Here is a 22192-nt window from a genome sequence, read left to right as displayed (position 1 = left end):
ATATCCTCTGCCTAAACATGGGTATTATACAAGGATTTACAGGGCAAGAAGTACGCCTTGGCCTCCACAATTAGTAAGAATAAACAAGCTGTAAATCTAATGCAGGACTTTCTAACTTCTTGGCAATGGGGAGTGGATGACATCAGTCCCACTTACACTAGGGCCAGTTGTCAGAGGAGATGTTTATCATTATCATTTATATAATAATGGAAAGTTGTCCTGAAGTCCAGATGTGTCTTGCAATCTGTCAGCTAGGAAGGCTGTCTCATGCATTAATATGCATAACTCCATTTTGTGTTACAAATGATAGTATTTACATTCAATTCCTCTGAGCAGTTATCTTATCTTACTGTATGTTTGTGAGCACCAGCCTTGACTCAGTGCTGCAGAGCCAGGCTGGTCCTGTAGCCCCCTGCATCCATCCTGTGGGCACAAATCCTGGCTTCTGCACCGCTCAATGTCCAAGAGCTTTCATAGAATTGTAGAATGGTTGGGGTTGGAAGTGACCTCTAAAAATCATCCAGTCCAACCCCTCTGCTAAAGCAGGTTCATGTCAATCAGGTCACACAGGAATGTGTCCAGGCAGGTTTGGAAACCTGCACAGGAGACTCCACACCCTCCCTGGGCAGCCTGTGCCAGTGCTGTGTCACCCTTACAGTAAATACGTTTTCCCCTTGTGTTTAAGTGGAACCTTTTATGTTCCAGTTTCTGTGCATTACCCCTTGTCCCGTCACAGGACACTACAGGAAAGAAAGTATCATCCCATCCTCTTGACATTCACCTTTTAAATACTTGTATTACTGCGGTCCCCCTCAGTCTTCCCTTCTCCGGGCTAAAAAGCCCCAGTTCCTGCAGCCTTTCCTCCTAAGAAAGATGCTCGGGTCCCCTGATCGTCTTGCTAGCCCTTTGTTTCCCAAAGCAACCAGCTAACTATGAAGTAAGGCATTATTCATCTGCGTGTTTAAGTAACTGACTGACCAGACCCGACAGCCCCTCTGAGGGAGCGGGATGGGCACCCAACGCCTGCGGGCTCAGCCACAGCCGGCAGTTCCCTCAGGCAACTGGACAACTCTGAGGTGGAGGTAACTGTGGACGATGGATTGATGTAAGTTACACGAAAAACACTGTGTGCGAACAATCTGGGCTTCACAGGCCCCCTGCTTCCCCTTCGGGTAGAAGCAGCGACCTAAACCCGCACCCCGCCGGGCCGAGCTCCAGCCGCGGCACACACCTCAGCCGCGCCTCAGCAGGCCCTAGCGGAGCGCATACCGCTCGGCCCCGCCCGAGCTGGGCGCCGCTGCCGGAAGTGGAGGAGCGCGCGGGGCAGGTTTCCGGCGGCGGTTGCCCGGGTAACGCAGTTGCCAGGGAGGCCCCGCCGGGCCCGTTGCGCCGCGCCGGCGGGAGGATGTTCATCTACCTGTGCAAGAAGGTGCTCCCGGGGCACGAGGGAAAGTCGAGGCGGCGGGGTCCAGGGAGCCCTGGGCGCAGACGGAGTTCCCCGTTCTACCCCTCCCCAGCCGAGAGCGTCCGAGGATTGGGAGCGCGGAGGCCTCGGGGCGCTGAGGAGACGGGCGCTCGGAGCTCTCTCCCGCTGCCCGCGACCGCTGCGTCTCCTCTGGCGGTGCGGCCGTGGGCTTACTGCCTGCCCAGCTCTGTCCTGCCAACTCCCTCTCGGCCGGGGTTTGGGCCTTGGCGTTTCTTTAGTTTCAGCTGTCTCCTTAGCAACTGCTTTCTCGAGAGACTTCGGGCATAGTTCTTGGGCTGGAGACCAGCTACTGGCAAAACCCTGTGCACTGTGCGGTCTCTCTTCACATGTTTTGTTGCTCGCCGCACCTTCCTTGCTGACTTTTTGACGATGTCCTGCTATTATTATTTGCTGCATGTGTTAGATTTCCCTTTTCTCTAATTTTGCGTTGCAGTTTCACTAGTGCTTGTAGTGAATTGTATTCCCTTTTTGCATGTATTGATCAGTGATAAGTAAGTTTGTGTGGTATCTTATATACGTGTCTTAGAGGTGTTCAGAATATTTTAAACATGACTCATATCTATATAGAGATATGAAATACTTCTTTTTCAGATTGCAATTCCTGGTAATGTGTGTCTAAGATGCATTTCTTGGAATAAGGATCAAGGTTTCATAGCCTGTGGTGGAGAGGATGGATTACTGAAAGTTTTAAAATTAGAAACACAGACAGGTAAATCCAGCACACTTGAGAAAACATAACACCTTCCACAAATTACTTGATAATAGTGAATATGTTTTAAATCTGTCCATAGTTATGTATTTGCAGAAACATCAAATGTGCTGTCACTTTCTTTTGAATACTGTTTTTCTCCAGCTTGTCTTAATGTGGCACACATGTAATTTATCTGCCAGTTATATCTGCTGAAGTTTTCTTCAGTGCTGCTTCTTTTTCAGGGCATATGTTTCATTCTTGCCCTTTTTGAGTAGGCTTCCAGTTTAATTTGGAACTTAATTGATCTTTTTTCTTATTTCTTTGAATATTCTCTACTCTCTTTGTTATTTTAGGGAGAAAGCTGTGTATTTTATTTTCTTTTAAAAAATAAATATGTTCTTAGAAAAGTATAATATATTTTCAAATTCTTTTTAAGCATTTTTTATGAGTGAAACAAATGTGATAGCCATAGTGGGGGGTTTTGTTTGTTTTTTTTTTTGTTTTTTTTTTTTTTCCTGAAACTGCTAGACCATAAAGACTATATAAATTTGGATGACAGATGTGAATAGCAAACCCATTGAAGTGAGGGGTAGAAAATTTATCCTGCAGCTAAAATTCACATACTTCTAGGTGAATAATATTATCCATCTAAATAGTGATTGGGCTGCAGTATAGGTAGAGACACAGTAATATGTATGGCTTATTTTATAGCTATTTTTGTTATTTTCAGATGAAGCAAAAATAAAGGGACTTGCAGCTCCTAGCAATCTTTCTGTGAATCAGACTCTTGAAGGTCACAGTGGTAAGTAGTTTTGGTCATTTAATGTATTTTTGATTGGTATAAAAAAGACAAGATTTTGTGAAGTCAATAAAGTAATTTTGCTGTGGAATCATCATAGAATCATAGAGTGGTAGGGTTGGAGGGGACCTGTAGAGATCATCCAATCCAACCCCCCTTCCAAAGCAGGCCCACCTACATCAGGTTGCACAGGAACGTGTCCAGGAGGGTTTTGAAGACCTCCAGAGGAGACTCAGAACCCCCTGGGCAGCCCAGGCCAGGGTTCCCTCACCTCAACAGTGAAGTAGTTTTCTTTTATGTTTAAATGGAACTTTTTGTGTTCCAGCTTCATCCCATTACACTTTTCCTATATGAACATATAAGCCTGAAATAAATGTTATCAATATTCAACTCAGGTATGTAACAGCTTGGCTATCAATTTTTACCTAGTTATGTGATGGAAGACCTACAGTCAGTCTTTCATGATCTGTGAGTGCATTACTGGGTTGAGAAACAAAGTGATGTGGCCTTACCTCAGTTCTCCTGGCTCACATGGTACATGTGATACAGAACACATGCTGCACAAACCCAGGTCTGCTCTGCCTGTGAAAAGTTAAAGATTCCTTATGCATTTTACAAGATTAAATCTGTGGACTGTGACATTATAGCCTGACTTGCATCTTGTATTACAGCAGGATTTGCTATTCCCAAATTATTTGGTCCCCATTTGTTACCCTGAGAAGGAAATATTTATTTGTTAGGTGTAGCAGGTAATGATATTCATAGATTCATGGAATAGTAGGGGTTGGAAGGGACCTTTAGAGATCATCTAGTCCAACCCCCCTGCAGAAGCAGACCTCCCCTGCAGAAGCAGATATTGAATGTGTTTATATTATAGAGGGACTTTTTTTAATCCTGCAGTGCTTCTGGCATAGAATTTATCTCTGACTTCAACATGGTTAATCTGGAAGTGCTATTCAGTTGTATGGGTCTGGAATATATATATTTCTTTAGGTATTTACATAAAAGATGATGCATTTGCTCCCATACATGTGTTTATATATTGCCTTGGTAGGTGATTGATAAAGAATGCTTTATATCAGGGTAGAAAAGCTAAACTGAAGGGCAGATGATGCTGGAAACAATGGTGATCTACTGTAGTTTAAAGAAAAAAGAACAATTTTCTATTACACTGTATATATAAAGTTTTTAACTCTGTAACATAGGCTAAAATCAGAAATGAGACAAGAACCCTTCTTCAGCATTTTTTTCTAGCAACGCACATGCAGATAACCCTGGTTTTGGTCTGGGTTTTTTAATAGTGTCTATGAGTTACTTATGTTATGGTAGCTTTATGTTTTCTTCTGAAGAGGCTGAAGTTAGTTATCTCTACCTTAAATGTATCTTCATTTTCCCTTTATTAAAAATTACAGAATGTGTACATACATAGGCTGCAGTCCAATACACAGATAAATTTTAGAGAGGTTGGAAAACAGGCTAGACAAAGATGATTTGTGAAAGTAAAAATTGAATACAGGGAAATTAGACAGGGAGGAATGAAACTCTGGCATGAGAAATATTAAACGATCATCATCAGTGGACAATGGTATGTGAAGAGAATGCTAAAATGTTACAGTATTTGAGTAAATGGTCTTTTTATGAGGATTTGAAGTTGAAACCTGCCAGTGGTCACATTTTAGGGGCCTGGTTAAATATGATCACAGAAATGAATTGTGAGGCCTTGAGCTAGTGGGTGTTTTGCACAGATGTCTTCAATTCTGAGACAAATTGTTACCCTGAATGCCAGGGATTTTTGAAAGTATCTTTGATTGCATCTGTTGATAAAATTTGTAACTGAAATGTTGCAAAATAGAAAGGATACTGAGGAAATGGAGGACTAATGGTGAGGGCATGAGAGATGTGGTTCTTGAAGTGGCCAAGTTCATATCCAGTGTTGAACTGATCAAATAAGATGCTACTTTGAAAGAGTTTGAAGATGTTTCAAGTTGAGTCAAATATTTATGAGTAGGATGAGACTTGAGAGTCTTAAGGAATTGTGTGTAGAGTGCTATTTTTGGGAGATTTTGTTTTAAAAGTGCAGCACTGATGAGGATCAAACTGCTAAGAGGAAGAAAAAACCCAAACTTATGACTGTACAGTTTGATCAGCTTCCCAGACTAACATGTTGGAGGCAGTCAGAAACTGCAAAACTATAATTTGAATTTTGTGTATTGATTCAATATTCTGAGCAGAATTTGGAGAGGATGTTATTCAAGTGGGTGAACACAAAAGCAAAAGGAGTGAGCTGTTTAGCAGGATTTTGAAAGAGGAAATGAGTGATACAGAAAGAATGCCTAAAACTAGATCAAAATCAGCAGTGCAAATTTCTGAAAAGCTCCAAGTTAGTGAACTTTAACTTATTTATATGGTGTAAATAAAAACCAACTATGTCGTTTCCTAGGTTCCGTGCAAGTGGTGACATGGAATGAACAGTACCAAAAACTGACTACTAGTGATCAAAATGGGCTCATCATTGTGTGGATGTTGTACAAAGGTATTGTACCAGATAAGTCTGAGATGGGACAGTATTCTATGTTGTGAAAAATACTTTTTTTTTTTGAGTCAACAATTTTTACAATTCTTTTTCAGACTTCTTATTTTGCAGATTGTAAAGATGAAATGGATTTAAAATAATTTCCGTGTTTTCATTGTAATACTTGTCTATGTTTTTTTGTAGTGTAGACACTTATAAAAAGACATTTGTCCTGCAGAGCTACCTTAGGAGAAGATATCTGTTCTTGGCCATATGCTTGGTAGACTCTTCTAAATTACTTGTTTTCATATTTCTGTTACTTTATTGCCTTGGATGAAAATAGTGCATTGAATAAAAAAAAAAAGCAGCAATGTTTCTTTCTGGATTTCATTGTAGTATTTAAATAGTTCTGCAAAATGCATCAAGCACAGACATATTGGCAGACCTACAAGAATTTAACAACCCTGCTTAGACCATCAATTAAATACTTTTATATCAGGGAACTTCTAGTGAGAGTCCAGCGCAGGGCCACCAAGATGATCAGGGAACTGGAGCATCTTTCATATGAGGAAATGCTGTGGGATCTAGGACTGTTGAGCCTGGAGGAGACTGAGGGGAGATCTCATTAGTACAAATATTTAAAAGGTATATGTTTAGAGGATGGGGTGATACTTTTTTTTTTCTGTAGTGTCCAGTGACAGGACAAGGGGTAATGGACAAAAGCTGGAACACAAAAAGTTCCACTTAAGGAAAAGCTTCTTCACTGTGAGGGTGAGGGAGCCCTGCCACAGGCTGTCCAGGGAGGATGTGGAGTTTCCTTCTCTGAAGGTTTTCAAAACCTGCCTGGACGTGGTTCTGTGTGACCTGATCTAGGTGAACCTGCTTGAGCAGGGGTTTTGAACTAGATGATCTTTAGAAGGCCCTTCCAACCCTACCATTCTGCGATTCTGTGACTTTCATAGCAACAATCTTTAAAAGTGTTTGAGGCATTGAACTGATACAACTAACCAGTATATTGCTGTAACTGACTTTTATTGTCTTGACCTTTTCATACAAAGCATGCACTTCTGTGGTTCACTTAACATTCATTTGGAAGCCAGCAAACCTCTCAATAAAATTAACTACCTTACAATACACATGGGGAATAAAAGGAAAAAATGTTTTCTTTTCCCTTGGGGATTTTTGAATGGAAAATGGAAACAAATCTCATCTCAGCTTCCCATTTCAGGAATGAATGATATCACTTGATTTGTCTTTCTGCCTCACTTATGATAGCTACTATCACATAGATACTCTCAGTTTTGGAAAAGAAACAGTAAATACTGTTAGTAATTTAGTACATATATAGTAAATTAGTACATATTCCTATCGGAAATGATTGTTACCCCGACAAGCATAGATCTTTTCCTGTAGGGCCACTTTCAGACTTTGGCTCCCCTTTCTAGTTCCTCATTGACAGATTCTTTTTGGAAATACCGATTTTTCCCAATAACTGTATTTTGGAAAAATTCTGTTTCCCAATAATTGTGTAGTCTGGAGGATACTAGCATAGTCTTACTGGAGTTTTACTGAAGGAACAGAACAACATTGGTTTTAATTCCTTTCCAAAGCTCAGCACTTCTGTAGCTTTTTGTTGTGTGTTACATTACAGATTGATATGTAATCTACTGTCTCGCGTTTACTTACAAGCAGGCCATGGTCAGATTCCTCCATTTCCTTAAACACCTAATTTGATTGCTTGGTAACTTTAAAAAACTTCTTGTGTGTGTGTATATGATGTTACATTTGTTTGGGTTTTTTAAGAACTTTATGAATTTGTATTGCTAAGAAATGTCATTACCATGCACTTTGCAGATCTTTTTAATTTTACTCTTTGAATTCAATGATCAGCACATACCTTGAATCCATAATGGATTATCAAATCAAGAAGTATGATGTAGTTTTTCATTCCTCACTAATAGGTGCTTGGTATGAAGAGATGATTAACAATAGAAATAAATCTGTTGTTCGAAGTATGAGCTGGAATGCTGATGGCCAAAAGATTTGTATTGTATATGAAGATGGAGCTGTGATTGTTGGATCAGTGGATGGTAAAATTTAAGCTTTCCTAGTTGTTGTTGTGTTACATAGCTTTTGTTTTCAGTATTATGTACATAGTGGCTCTGTTTCTCTATATAAATACAATTAATACTTCCTTTCTATTTGTTGCTTTGACTTAGTTTAGCTGTTTTAGTTTTTACATTGGTAACTTGCATCCTATTTTAAATTTTGTGGTATATTTATGAAGTACAATCAATGTTCTGTTACAGGCAATCGCATTTGGGGAAAAGACTTGAAAGGTACCCACCTGTGCCACGTGGCCTGGTCCTCCGATAGCAAAATTTTACTGTTTGGAATGGCAAACGGAGAGGTTCACATTTATGACAATCAGGGAAATTTTATTGTAAGTTCATGGTAGGATAATAAAGGTATTAATTCCAACAGGCATAAAAACTTAATTCCTCTTAATGTGTTTCATGTTACTTGTTTAGCTGGTGGACTTCAGTACTGAGAAGTGCACAAGGTCTTGTGCACATGGTTTTTATTAAAGATTTATGCAGCTGCAGCTTTTTAATAAAAATATTTCTTTCTCAGTAGCCAAATGGCTGTCACAGCAACTAATTAGAAGGGTTGGACTACATGATCTCTAAAGGTCCCTTCCAACCCCTACCGTTCTATGATTCCATGAATGCTTTTTTGCCTTGCCATAGTTACTGTCAATGTAAAGCTATGTATGTTGATGCTAACAAAATTAAATTAAGTTGATGTTAAAGGTACCAACGTGCTTTTAGAATAAAGTATTGGTTTATTTTCATATTGCTCTTGTAATTTTGTATTACCTAAGGAACATTATGTCCTTCAGAGAAAACCTGGTACTAAGAGGAAAAATGAAAGGAAGTAACTCTAGTATTGTTGCATTCCTATATCTTCAGTTTATTTTTAATTTTTTTATCTATTTATTTTGAATTTTGGAATATGACTATGGCAAAATGCTAAAGAGGAGTAAACCACTGTTCTTGAAAAAAACTCCAATGTGTTTGGAACCATGTTTTGACTTTTAGATGTCTAATATGAGTAGTTGTATCCTCCTTTCCTGTCCTTCCTTAAGAAAATATCTGTTTAGTCCTCCCATTTTCCTTTCCTTAACTCCCCACTGTGTGTTTCTTTATTCACATTGTATGTTATGGTGTTCCTAGCATGTGCTGTAAATGAATGAAATTCTTTAAAAAAGTTGTTGCTCCCCTAACCCCCTGCAACCCCATATTGACCCCAGCCCTTCTTGAAGTAATTCTCATGCATTTGTATCTTTCAGAAAAAGCCCTTACCTGTGTTACAAGATGTACAGGATTAATTATTACAAAAGTAAACTTATCTTAATTGATGTTTCAATTTCAACACTTATTTTTCCAATTATTTTTATATATTACTAAAGAGACTTTTATAAAAAAAAAGACAGCAAAAAGTTCATTTAAAAAAAAAAAAAATTGTGTCCAGGAGTGATTTGAAATGATTTTTTTTTTTTTTTTTGCAAAGTTCCAGTGAGGTTTCTTGTGCATATGCACAGATGTGTGTGTGGTCTCTTGGATTTTTTTTTCTTTGTTTTAACATTACTTTTCAAAGTTACTTTCATTCTAAAATTCTTTCTAATGAAGGAAATTTCCAGCATTAAAGTATTTTGTTGATAAAATACATGTTTTCTTATGTCTGATCTGGCTTTGAACAGGGCAATTTTTCAAACTCTTAAAATTTTGCAAATGTGAAGATTTTTTGGGGTACAGGAAGAAAATTTTCATAGACATCCCATCTTTTGCAAGGTATCAATAGAGATAGAAATTGTTCCTGTAAATATCATGTTGTATGCGACTTTAAATAATTAATCCTTCCTATCTAGGTGAAGATGAAACTGAGTTGTTTGGTCAACTTAACTGGAGCATTCAGCATTGCTGGCATACATTGGTATCATGGTACAGAAGGCTACATTGAACCAGATTGTCCTTGTCTTGCTGTCTGTTACGACAATGGAAGATGCCAGATAATGAGAGATGAGAATGACCACAGTGGGTACAAAATGCCAGGTGCTAGTTACTGAGCTACTCTTGACCTAAAACCTTTAGCTGTGTTTGTTTTTAATGTTTATTTCTTAAAAACTAGATCCTGTTTTGATTGACACTGGTATGAATGTCATATGTATTCAGTGGAACCACTGTGGAAGCGTATTGGCGGTGGCAGGCTCCCTAAAATCAACTTCTCAGGATAAGGATGTAAACATTGTGCAGTTCTATACTCCATTTGGTGAGGTAAAAATACTTAATATACTTCCATAACTTAAATGAGTTTCTTTTAATATAAAAATATTACTGGTAGAATCTGGATGCCAAAATGTAGGTCTCTAGTGTGTTTGCTCTAAGGTATCTGGGATATCCATCAGGATCTGGAAAGATGACACAGGATAATAAAGGTATCCTACCTTACCTTACTAGAACACCAAGTCAACAGTGAGCATGAAAATTCAAGTGCATCTCATAAAAAACTACCTGATGGGCTAGATATAGTGTCTAACTCTGAACACTTAACTCAAATGTCTGAGTTCAGACTATAGTCAATGAGCAATTTGGAATACTTAGGCAGCAGTTGAGATGCTAACTTAACATTGGTGTATCAAATCTGGAAGTACTTGTATTTCTCTACTGGCTGTGTAAGAGACCTAGGCATCTCTAGGTGAGGGGGTTAGAACACAGTGAATGCTCTCCTCTATTTTTATGGAATCAGTAAAACTGAGAAAATGCCATCTCGTGCCAGTAAAAGCAATGCCCCAGAAACCTCGGGAAAGATATTGTTTCTAATCTTCATTTGTAAATGCTTTCTTTTACTTCCAGTCTTTTTTTATAAGATGTTAAATGTTCAACAGTTAACAGATGTCCTTCCTATAATTTTTTGTTGATGGTGCTACTCTTGCCTTGCAAGGTAATTTCACTGTACTTCCCAGCAATATATCTGGAAATCAGTAAGTTAGTGTTATGTATCAGAGTGTGAGGAAGTTTGTGCCTTATACAGAGCAAGTACTGGTCAGCTCTGAGGGTAACTGTGGTAAGGAAAGAGCTGTGAGCTGTCCTGTGCAAGGGATTAAGATCCAATATAATCTGTAGGAGTTTCTTTATTTGAAAAGTTTAAATAGAACTGAAGGTTTTGGCAATAATGTTAAGTCTTTGGTTGCTAATGTCTTTTAGATTAATTGAAACAGGTGTTCCAGATTCTATATGTAGTGTGTAGAAGTAAATTCTTTAGATTTAGAGTTGTTTTGTACTAGTTCTCATGTTCAGATACGGACTTAACTTTTGGGAGACGATGTCTTCTGTGAATAATGTGTGACGAGTGTGTGGACTTGGTGTTTGCACCTGGTCAAAAGCATGAAGCAGGTACTAAACTGTTTAAGGTCATTGACAACTGTTTATTTAGGCACAAGGTTATACTCTCAAAAGGAAAGTTAGATCTAAGCATAAGTATCAGTGTTCTGTACCATAAAATGTATTTTTTAAAGGCCAAGATTGCTCAAAATTTTACCGTAAGTAGCAGATTAATGTGTCCTTTATTACGTATATCTACTATTTGCAAACAAAAAGCTTCCCACAAACAAGCACTCTCTGGGTCTAAGGTTATAGTTTTTAAAAACACTTTTTTCAATTATTTTCTTTATTCCACTTCAAATTGTACAGCCAAATAAAGATAAAAAGAGATGGAAAGTGTATTTCTTTTCTAGCTCTTAAATTGTAAATGGTCATCTAACTGCCTTTCTTAGAGTTTTTTTTGAAAGGGAATAGAGAAAAGGAGAATGTCTGTTGCCTCACTGCAAGTTGTATACCTATGCAGCTAATTTACTGTATGCTTTTGTCATAGATTAGGTTTTATTTGTTTTATTAGTTTTTATTTGTTTAAACAATCATGTATTTAAGGATGTTCATCAACTAATACATTTTCAGTATAAATGAAGCTTCTGTAGCATGTCAGGTATCAGTACTGTGATTATACTGTATTATACTGTGATTCTCCATCTATTTTTAAGTTTGAACTATCACTGAATCCTTTTTTTCCCTTCTCACTGACAAAAAAAAAGAATTGGAGCAAAAGAACACTTAATGAATGTTAAATTCTTCCCTCTTTGTTTGCATGTGTATTGCCATTTCAGAGTCATTATGGGATACTGGTAAAGAAGATTCGTGGTTGATAGTTGATTTATCAAAACTGTTATATATGTTTTAGAGTGTGGTTTTATTTTTTTAATGAATGCATTTGTGATCTTTTTCTTTCCTTGTTTTAAACAAGCATTTGCGCACACTGAAAGTTCCTGGCAAACAGATATCTGCTTTGTCTTGGGAGGGAAGTGGACTGAAAATTGCACTGGCTGTTGACTCTTACATATATTTTGCAAACATTCGGCCAGATTACAAGGTATGTAGTAATCACAGAATCACAGAGAATCTTAAGGGTTGGAAGTGACCTCGAAAGATCATCTAATCCAAGCTCCCTGCCAGAGCAGGACCACCTAGGTCACACAGGAACTCGTCCAGGTGAGTTTTGAATGTCTTCAGAGGAGACTCCATAACCCATCTGGGCAGCCTGTTCCAGTGCTCTGTCACCCTCACAGTGAAGAAATTCTTCTTTGTATTTCTTTGGAACTTCTTATGTTCCATCTTGTACCCATTGCTCCTTGTTTTGTCATTGGACATCACTGAGAAGAGCCTGGCTCCATCCTCTTGACACCCACCCTGTATATATTTGTAAACATGAATGAGAACACCCCTCAATCTCTTCTTCTGCAAGCTAAAGAGCCCCAAATCCCTCAGCCTTTCATAAATTTCCTGTTATTCTTTTTCTCAATGGCTTGAAAAAGTAGCTTTCTCTATTACATAAATCAATCCTTAACTTGCTATTACTACTTGATTAACAGTACTGACTTGAAGTTTAAGTGGAATGTAAGTGTCTGTCTTGGTGATGGAATGACATAGCCATTGCTTTTATAATGGATTTGTGCTTTTGTTTTCAAAATAAGGAAATCTGTGCTTTGTTAATGTTAACAGAATTGGGCATGAGTCTAAATTTGGTAGTAGTTGAGATTGTCATGTAGGTAAGGCTTCAGTGTTTTCATTGATGTTTGGTTAAAGTGAGTGGGTAAAGTGATACTGTAGGAGCCTTACTTTTGCTGACACTTTTTTTTTTGGTGGTTAATTATTAGTTTGAATCAGGAGAGTTGTGCAGAAACCTGAACAGTAGAAATGAATGCAACCTGATGGGTGTACTTCCTACTTAGATTTGAATTTCCCATTTCCTTTTTACAAATGTGTATTCAGTTGATTCTAAAGAATGTTTTTATCTTGTCTACTATATGGAATTTTTTGTTTGATTGGAGTTGATTGTGTTGGCTTTTATTTTTTTAAGAATTAGGACTATTTAACTTAAGTCCTTTTCTTTTTTTGAAAGAAAGTGGTGACTGCCTATTCTACTGTGCTGTAGTCTTTTTGTTTTACCAGCACAGGATATGTTCTTTAAACATCAGCATATAACCAGAATGTAAAATGAGGAACATACTGCAACTATATTAAAATGTATTATTCAACTTGGCTGTGAAAAATCATTGGTCAGGGAGTTATAAACGCAGATCCGCTAGGAAGCAGTCTCAAATTGTTGTAAATCTGATGGAAATTTGAGCTGGAAATTAGTCTTGCAGGAAATGCTACCTAATGTTTGTTCTGGGAAATGTGTAACAGCTGGGACACAGGCCTATTGCTTTTTCTTGAACTCATCAGCATCCATATGTGTTTCAAGATCTGGCACAATTTTCAAATGAGTAATATTTTGAAACCTTAATTTTAGAAACTGCATGTGTAAGCTTCTCCTCTCTCCTCTCTCCTCTCTCCTCTCTCCTCTCTCCTCTCTCCTCTCTCCTCTCTCCTCTCTCCTCTCTCCTCTCTCCTCTCTCCTCTCTCCTCTCTCCTCTCTCCTCTCTCCTCTCTCCTCTCTCCTCTCTCCTCTCTCCTCTCTCCTCTCTCCTCTCTCCTCTCTCCTCTCTCCTCTCTCCTCTCTCCTCTCTCCTCTCTCCTCCCCTTCCCCTCCTCTCCCCTTCCCCTCCCCTCCCCTTACCCTTCCCTCTTCTCTTTTGCATATTTAAAGTAGAAAAATATGTTCTCAATTTATTGCTGCATCAAATAAACATTTAACCTGTCTGTAGTATAAACACAGTTTCAATATTAAACTAGGAGCTAGATGGTCTAACAAATGACAGTCATTAAATGGTAGTCATTCAGAGACATCATTAATTTAGGCTCAATTGGAATTAATGACCTGGAGATGAAGTGTTAGTATCATATTACCAACCTACAGAATAATCTGGTGTCCTGTGTTTTTGAGTAGTGCCATACTACAAGAAAGGGGGTTCTAAATTAATATGATAGTAAAAATTATCAATTTAGCTGATCTTTTTTTGAATTATTCATAGTTTGCATGGTATCTTTTTGGAGTTGTAACTACAGCTATAGACTCTAAATTAGTATTACTTTTTTTTTCTGGTGTAAATTACCTTATTCAAATCTACATTGGGTATTGCTTTATATCCTCATCATCCCATATTCTGAGGTTCTTTGCCACTTTTTGAAATCAGTTTTAGATTTGACAAATGTGATTTACAGTTTACTGACTTGTTACATCATAACTTTCATATAAATTTTTAATATTCAGGATAGTATAAATTCCAGTTTACATCTCTGGCAAAGATCCTGTGGGCAGTGCTCCTGGTTGTCAAAAACTACCTTTATTCCAGTCCTTTTATTTTTTTTTCCTGTATCTACAATGGGCTTGATTTTCTTGAAAATACAAGTAGATTGTATCAGTTGGGTTGTCTTCATTCACATGCCTGGTGCCTCTCTGAAAGATAATTAAAAAAAAAAAATTATAATAATAAATGAAAGAAGTACAACTTCCAGAGCTAAAAACATGACATCCAGTATGTTGTATTTATTCATGTCCATCTAATTCCATTAATTATTATACTATTACTTTTTTTAATATCTCTACTTGTGTGAAAGCTGGATTTACTGATTTGTGATTACCAGAATCATAACTTTTTTTACAGCTGCCCACTCCTCTTCCTCTGGCTATACTCCACAGCCCTGTGTTTGAATTCCTGTAGAACTCTACTTGCGTGGAAACCTTTGGGTTTTGGCAATTTATTACTATTCAGTTTATAGATCTATTCTACAAGTTCTTTTACTGATACTTTAGTTTGTCATCTTGGTTTAATTCCCCGTAGAGACCTCTTCTGGCCAGCTCTCTAACAAGCTTTCTCCTCTCTCTCTAGTAAAAGTTGATGCAGAGAATTCTATTAGTTCTTCTACAATTGTGTCATCATCCTTAAATGATTTGCTTTACATTTGCTTTTTGTTTGTCAGCTTCACTTCCTTTCTGAGATATCTTATGGTTCTGCAGAGTTAGAGAGAGTTTTATTATTCTTATTATTAAATTCTCTAATTTAAACCAGTCAAATGCAGTAAAATGTTAATGGTTTTTACAGTGTTCAGATATTTCATTTTGTCTTTTGCCTTGTTGCTCTTTCTCCTACTTGTTACATGGATAATTATATTATTCTAGGAGGAAGGGAGGAGTTTTCTCATGTTACTAATAGGGAAGAGATGACGTCAGTTACTAGAGAGCACTGTAATATAATTGCTTTTTTTTTTCACTGCTTCAGGTTTTGCACTATTGGAGTTATTTGTTATATTTCCCTTGGGAAATGTGCTTTGAGTTTCCAAATCAGTCATCATAGAGCGAGTATTTTCATGACAAACATCATCCTCACAGTGGTTATTTCTGTGTATGTTCTGAACAAAGAGAAAACAAGAGGAAGCGAGATCTTGTCACGTTTTGAGGTTGATGCTCCGATTCTGATTGTGATGGGTTATTCTGTGTTATGGAAAGGCTTCTTTTGCCATTTGAATATTATGCAAGTAACTTATTACCAGAGCTGTGTTCACATACTTTTAATAAAGCAGTTCATTGTTTGACAGGTACAGAATATTGAATGATGATTTTGTATGTTAAATATTTTCTTTCATAGTTGTGAACAAGTTAATATTGCATTGGTATAATTTCTGGTAGATTTTAACACAGTTGTCTCTCTTGGCAGTGGGGTTACTGCTCCAATACGGTTGTTTATGCGTATACCAGACCCGATCGTCCAGAGTACTGTGTAGTCTTTTGGGACACAAAAAACAATGAAAAGTATGTGAAATATGTCAAGAGCTTGATTTCCATAACAACTTATGGAGACTTCTGTGTTTTAGCAACCAAAGCAGATGAAAATCAACCTCAGGTAAAATATTTCTTTTTTATTTTCCCTTGAAACGCTCTGTTCCATGTGTCAGTGCTTTACAGCCAGAATAAGATGAAATGTAAAATTCTAAATTTAGCTCATTGTGTCATTCAGTTGTTATTTGACAGAGTAGCACTTGAATGGGCTTAGTGTTAAAAAACAACCCCAACAAACAACAAAGTAATAGCAAAAAAATGCTTTGATATTTTAACTCCTTGTAACCACAATGGATGTTTCTTTAGAAATATTTAGAGCAATTGTCTCAAGGCAAGCTAAAAGCAGGAGAGCATCAGAACCATAATGCATATTTAAGTAGTCAGAAGTGGGAAAGAAAGCAGAATTTTTTAGGTGATATAAATCATGTTTATACAAACTACTCTGTTGTTGCTTATTTATTTTAAATGTAGTGACAAATGACAACTGTATCATTTGGTTAATGTTTGGTTAGCTTGATGTTAACTGTTACACTTTTTTTCTTACTACATTCACTTCTGAATTATTTTCTGTATCACTTGTATGTTGCTTACAAAGGAGGAGCATGAGACGGAGTCAATTGGTGCAATGGTAAAAAATAAAAAAGCTTTAGTGCTGCTTTGCTTGATTGTGCAATAAAAGGTGTACTGTTGTATGGATTGGAAATATGGCCAAAACAACCTGGCGAAATTGAGGGCAATAAAATGATATTTTTCTGGGTTGTAGTTTTAAAATAGAAAACAAAGAGTGGAGGAATTTAGTGTAACTTAATATTGAGTACAAATAAGAGATTTAATTTTAGCATTTGAAAATAACAGGCAATAAGCATCTTTCAGTTTCTTTGAAATGGCTCCAGTGTAATTATTAACACTGTGGGGGGTTAGCTTTTAGGAAATGAACAAGCTTATTCTTTGGGTAGTGATTCATTAGAGTTGCTTTCTGAAAAAACAGATTTGCCTTGCAGTAGATTTTGGTCATTAGAATTGTGATTTCAAGACTGCAAAACGTAGTAGCTGATAGGGCAAAAAGAGTAATTTCAGCAGGGACTGTTTAAAGGTATTGCAAGTCGATGTGAATGTCAGTAAGTTATGAAGAACTTAGTGTTGATATCTGTAGCAATGCCTGAGCTTTCCACCTTGACCCTGGCACCACCCTGTGTAGGTCATGTAGCCTCTGTCTTGGATTCTATTACTGCATTACCCCTTGGCAGTCTCTGATCTACTGACTTAGAGTCTCAGAAATAAGTAAAAAGGTCATAAAAGATAAATTTATTAGAGAATGCATGTTGTGATAATTTACCAGAGAAGAATCAATATAAACATATTGAAGCAAAGGGTAAATAGTTAAAGCCAGTTGTGGTTTCCTACAGATGTGGAGGCTCAACATATTTTTTAGAAAAGAAAAGTTTGAGAATACTGGGAGGAAGTTTTAATTCATGAACAAAGAAATACAAATAATATTTTTAGGGAGATATTTGTTGGTGGCAGAACCAGAAAAATAATTTATTCACTGAAAAGAAATCCTTGTTGAGATCTTTTTCTTTGAAAGAATGAAGTTTATACAGTAGCTGGCAACCTAAATTCTTCCATTCTTAAGTGACTACTAAGCTATCAATCTGCAGTTTAAAGGGATAAGCTCTGCAGTTGCTGTAGTCTGCTACCACAATTACACAAATTGTCCAGGAGGTGAAATAGCTATGAAGAGCTAGTTATATTCCATTTCCTGGAGAGTCAGGATAACAGCTCTTAGGCATTTGAGTTTTGGCAGTCCTGTTTTTTTTTCTTGTTCTTATTTGTATAAAAGCCTTTCAGTAAAAGTTGCTACTTAATTTCTACACTTCTCATTCAAGACATTCTCATTTCCCTGTGCAACCATCATAAAGCTATTTAATCTTTGATTTGGCTCTGGAAAAATAAATTTATCAGCAACAACAGTGAAGCATTGGTGTCTAGGACAATTTTTACTTATTTGCATCTTCCTGAATTTAAGAGACCAGTCTGAGGTGCCTGTACTATCAAAGTCTTCCCAAGCAGGATCACAAGAAGGGCAAAACTAATAGAACTCATGGGTCTGATGCAGTTTATTAGATTCCTTTGCATGAACAAGTAGGTAAGGGTTGAGTCTCAGAAACTGCTGGTGTATCATGCTAGTAAATAATTGCAGTACAGCATGTGCCCCACAAGAGCAAGGGATGAGACACTGTTTTGCCCCCATGTTATAGAATCATAGATTGCTTGCTGATGGTGCATCTTACATATGGTGTCTGGTGGGTTTGCTCCTTCCCATAAAACAACTGATCAACTTCCTGTGCTGTGCTTGGCTTTGTTTATAGCACTAATTGGCAAATATCTCATTACTGTCATGCTTATGCTGCTTTGTATTCAGTCATGGTCTCTCTGTTTTCTGTTGCTTTTGAGCATTAGATTGTGTGAAATGTGGGTCATGAGATACACCTTCACAAAAAACCTTGTGCAACTTGCTAATTTACAATAGATTGGTAGTAATGACATTTGCTTTTATTCCCATACAGTATGTGCTTGTTCTCTGCAATTCTATTGGCACACCCTTGGATCCAAAATATATTGATATCGGTAAGCAACTTGCCTTAGTCTTATTCTGTTGGGTTTTTTTCTGGTCTTTACAATGAATTTCTTGCACAAGTATGGTGTTTAATGAAAGAGTCACTATGACGTAACACCTCTTACATCCAAGTGTTGTGATCTGTATGTCGTTGGAACTATGGTGTTATTTTGGCTTCTCACTTCTGCTTGGACTCTCCCTAAAGGTCATAAACATGTAATCTGGGTTTCCCATATTGCAGACTGTAATTTGTATTGGACAGAACATATTAATTACTCTGTTCATAAAAATAGTGACTTATAAAACCAATCCTATTCCTTGTGAAAAGTGGCTAAATTGAAACTTCTTTCAGTTAATACAAACTTTTGAACAGAGTATGTAAAATTTGACACCTTTTTTTTTTTAAAAAAAAAAAAGGTTCTTGGTGATTGAGATTTTTCTTCACAACAGTGATAATTCAACTCCTTTTTAAGAAAAAGTACTTTTTTGAAGAGTGTCCTATTTCTCTGAGCAATTGAAATAGTTTGATCTGCACTTTCATTTAAAATTAACATGTTGCAGCATCCCAAATGTTTTAAAGGTCATTTTCTCTTATTTCAGTGTTGGTTAAATCTTTTCCTTATCATCTTTCTCACAAATGTATTATCTAAATAGCTTTGGACTATAAATTAAATATAGTAATTTAAAAAGTGGATTATGACAGAAGTATCAAGATACCTCCAAATCCTAAATAGAGCTGAATTTTAGAGTTTCCCTGCTGCTTGTTTGCTGCAGCTGTGATACAGAACACTGCCAGGTAATTGCAAACCACTGTTTTCTGGGGGTTTTGATAGAGAATAAAGATCACTGATTTTTCCCTTCAAACATATGAGAGATGTGTAGACAAACTGACAAATCAAACAACTTTTTGATTAATCATTTCACTTTTGCTTATTCTGTTTCTTGGTTGATTTTTGGTTTGTTATCCATGTAGATCTGAATTTGGATTCAGAATAGACACTGTGAACTCCATTTTGGTTTTGAAGTTTGATTCTTTAACTTCTCTCTTTTGTCAAAAGGCTAAATAATTTGTAATGAACTTTTAGCAAAAATATTTATTTTCTTTTTGAATGAGAGAAAAGAGTACAGTTATTTAAATTAAAAGTACATGCTTATTTTTAGAACCTCTTAGCTAAATTGATTGTAAGTCAGAGGTTCACTTGGCTGTAGATATGTAATGTGATTCTGTCATGTTAGAGAAGTGGGATATGCTATATCCCTGCTGTGCTCAGCACACTAAAAGACTTAAGAAAAAAAAAAAAGAAATTCTGTGCATAGTTGATGTAGCAGAGGAGCATGTAGCCATATTGGAGCAAGTTATGGATAAAAACAAATCGCTTATTCTGGAAGAATTCCAACCCTTCTACTTAATACATGCATATAGCTTTGGAATTTACATGTTCTGATTCTGCAGAATTTAGGTTTAATTTTGAAACAAACCAAACCAAAAGCTTTTCCTTACTTCTGCCAAAAAGAGATAGTAAGAGAAGAAACCTCGTGAACTTTTTCCAATGTAAATTACCTCTTAGAGCCTTGATTGATTCTCTCTGCAAAAAGTAACTCTTCTGACTTAATTAATCTAATTAGAGAAGTTAGTTCCAAGCCATAGTGCTAATATTTGGTGTTAGTATCAAATGATAAACAGCCATTCTGTCTGATAAAATAGATATAAAAAGTGTCTAATAAAGTTTTGGTAAGATAGAAATGATGAAGAAAGTAAGGTGAAGAACTGTAAGACAAGGAAGTTAGAACAATTCATAGAAGAATGTAAGTAGGGGAAAAAAATCAGCCAAAGAATAGAAATAGTTGAGATCATAAAGATTTTTATTTTCCTCAACCAGTGCTATGAAACAGATTTATTTTTTATTATGTATTAGCTAAATTTGTAAGTATCATTTTCTAACATTGTTCAGTCGAGTATATATTGTGAAGCTCATGCCCTTTATTGTAGAACATAAAGTGAAGAGTATCCTGCTCTGATCAGTAAGTTTGACTGTTTTATCCTGCAGATTATGTCGAAATACTGTGGTACTTTCAGTCTCATAGTTTCCATTTATGTCAATTTGATGCCCTTTTGCCACCTTTTACAGTAAGGATGGCACATCAGAATCTTACAAAGAAAGTAGTCAGGAAATTCAATACCAATAATTTTACAATGCATGGAGGGGAAAAAAAACCAACCCAAAACTGAAGTAAGATGATTTGGTGGGTTGTAGTGATGTGGGTGGGGTGTCTGTTGTGTCTCTTCTGTCTTGTCCTCTCTCCTGATCAGATGTCTACGCTGTATGTACTTACTAGTCTCCTGCACACTTACTTGACAGGTGGAATTGGGGCGGTGGAAGGAGAATTTGAGGACTTATAGGGAGTAGTTAATCTCATTTTTACAGCTGACATCTAAAATAAGTTCAGTGAGTCATTCCTGAAAGGGGTCTTTTTGCTCCCCATTGGGTACAAAGAAGCCCAGGGCAGCCAGCTCATCCCTGGCAGAGATGTCTAAAATTAAGTGAGACAAATCCCACTCAAATGGTCAAAATTAGCTCTGCATATACACTTCTAACTCTGCATTTAAACTCTCTTCTTTGCATTTTTCTAGTGTTCTGTATATGTGAGCTTTGTAAGTTGATTTGTGATAGGTTTATTTATTTACATTATAATCAAATATATCAGTTTTTCCCCCTTACAACCCAACTCCTATGGCTGTCTGTACATACGAAAAGAATCTTCTCCAATGACTGAAAAGAGATATGCTATTTAATTGAAAAATGCTACTGTTGTTCCAACTGCATTTGAAATATGCTGAAGAGAATTAACTGTCTAGAAAAAGCTTCTCTTCCTTTAGCTTAACTAAGTGTTTTGCAGTCTGCTTCTGCTCCCTCCAGTGTCAAGAGTATCAGTTTAGTTCATAGATTTAGAATATTTTTTCCTAGTGTGAGTTCATTTGTGAAAATACTCAGCATTGTAGCCTTCAACCTCATCAACAGGCACATACTTCAGGTTAGGAACATTTGCATCTTTGACTCATGAAAAAATTCTGTAGCCTCTAGTTAGGATGTACCAAGCAAGTCTTTCATTACTGTATAGTAAACATAGCCAAAGATTCAACTTTTTTAATATACGTATCCTCTAAAACTCCTTTAAAGTTAGCCCACCAAAATTACAGAAAGGTAGTGAAAGTGAAAAGCAAAGACCTGCAAATGCAACACTTGGGGAACACGTTATGCTGGTTTTATCACAGTTGCTTTCCTTTTTTTTAACCTTTGAAGATACAAATTTATAGAACAATTTGAAATATTTGTAACATAAGGTCAGTTTGTACAAGATGTAGACAACTGTACACAGAGCCGAGAGGGTGGTCAATGGCACAGAGTCGAGTTAGAGGCCTGTGGTCATTGGAGTTCCACAGGGATGGTTTTCTGGAGCCAGTCTTGTTCAACATCTTCATCAATGACCTGGATGAGGGGACAGAGTGTACCCTCAGCAAGTTGGCGGATGACACCAAACTGGGAGGACTGGCTGATTCCCCAGAAGGCTGTGCTGCCATTCACTGGGATCTCGACCAGCTTGAGAGTTGGGCAGAGAGGAACCTCCTGAGGTTCAACAAGGACAAGTGCAGAGTCCTGCACCTGAGGAGAAACAACCCCATGCACTAGTACGGGCTGAAGCAGAGAAGACTTTCAGTAGTTCCTCCCTCTCTTTATCCTTTGTCACTAGGG

At 37.1% G+C, this 22192-nt stretch overlaps 1 protein-coding gene across 3 annotated transcripts in view; it reads left to right on the top strand.

The window, feature by feature from the left end:
- Window positions 1-1352: 1352 nt before the first annotated feature.
- Window positions 1353-22192, top strand: part of WDR35 (WD repeat domain 35) — a 46453-nt gene continuing 25613 nt past the window's right edge. For 2 of the 3 annotated variants that reach the window (XM_010203529.2, XM_061989705.1), the window contains exons 1-12: window positions 1353-1429; window positions 2078-2195; window positions 2908-2979; window positions 5417-5509; window positions 7450-7578; window positions 7798-7931; window positions 9420-9585; window positions 9680-9825; window positions 11849-11974; window positions 15702-15887; window positions 16419-16451; window positions 18391-18451. In XM_010203529.2, the coding sequence (XP_010201831.1) occupies window positions 1406-1429; window positions 2078-2195; window positions 2908-2979; window positions 5417-5509; window positions 7450-7578; window positions 7798-7931; window positions 9420-9585; window positions 9680-9825; window positions 11849-11974; window positions 15702-15887; window positions 16419-16451; window positions 18391-18451 (1288 nt within the window). In that variant the 5' untranslated portion in view covers window positions 1353-1405. The remainder of the gene's footprint in view (window positions 1430-2077; window positions 2196-2907; window positions 2980-5416; window positions 5510-7449; window positions 7579-7797; window positions 7932-9419; window positions 9586-9679; window positions 9826-11848; window positions 11975-15701; window positions 15888-16418; window positions 16452-18390; window positions 18452-22192) is intronic. The other variant, XM_010203531.2, reaches the window with a different exon arrangement.

The sequence above is a fragment of the Colius striatus genome, chromosome 2, assembly GCF_028858725.1.
Source record: "Colius striatus isolate bColStr4 chromosome 2, bColStr4.1.hap1, whole genome shotgun sequence".
Lineage (NCBI taxonomy): Eukaryota > Metazoa > Chordata > Aves > Coliiformes > Coliidae > Colius > Colius striatus.
Note: the sequence above shows the minus strand (reverse complement) of the source record. Positions and strands in the feature narration are given on the sequence as shown.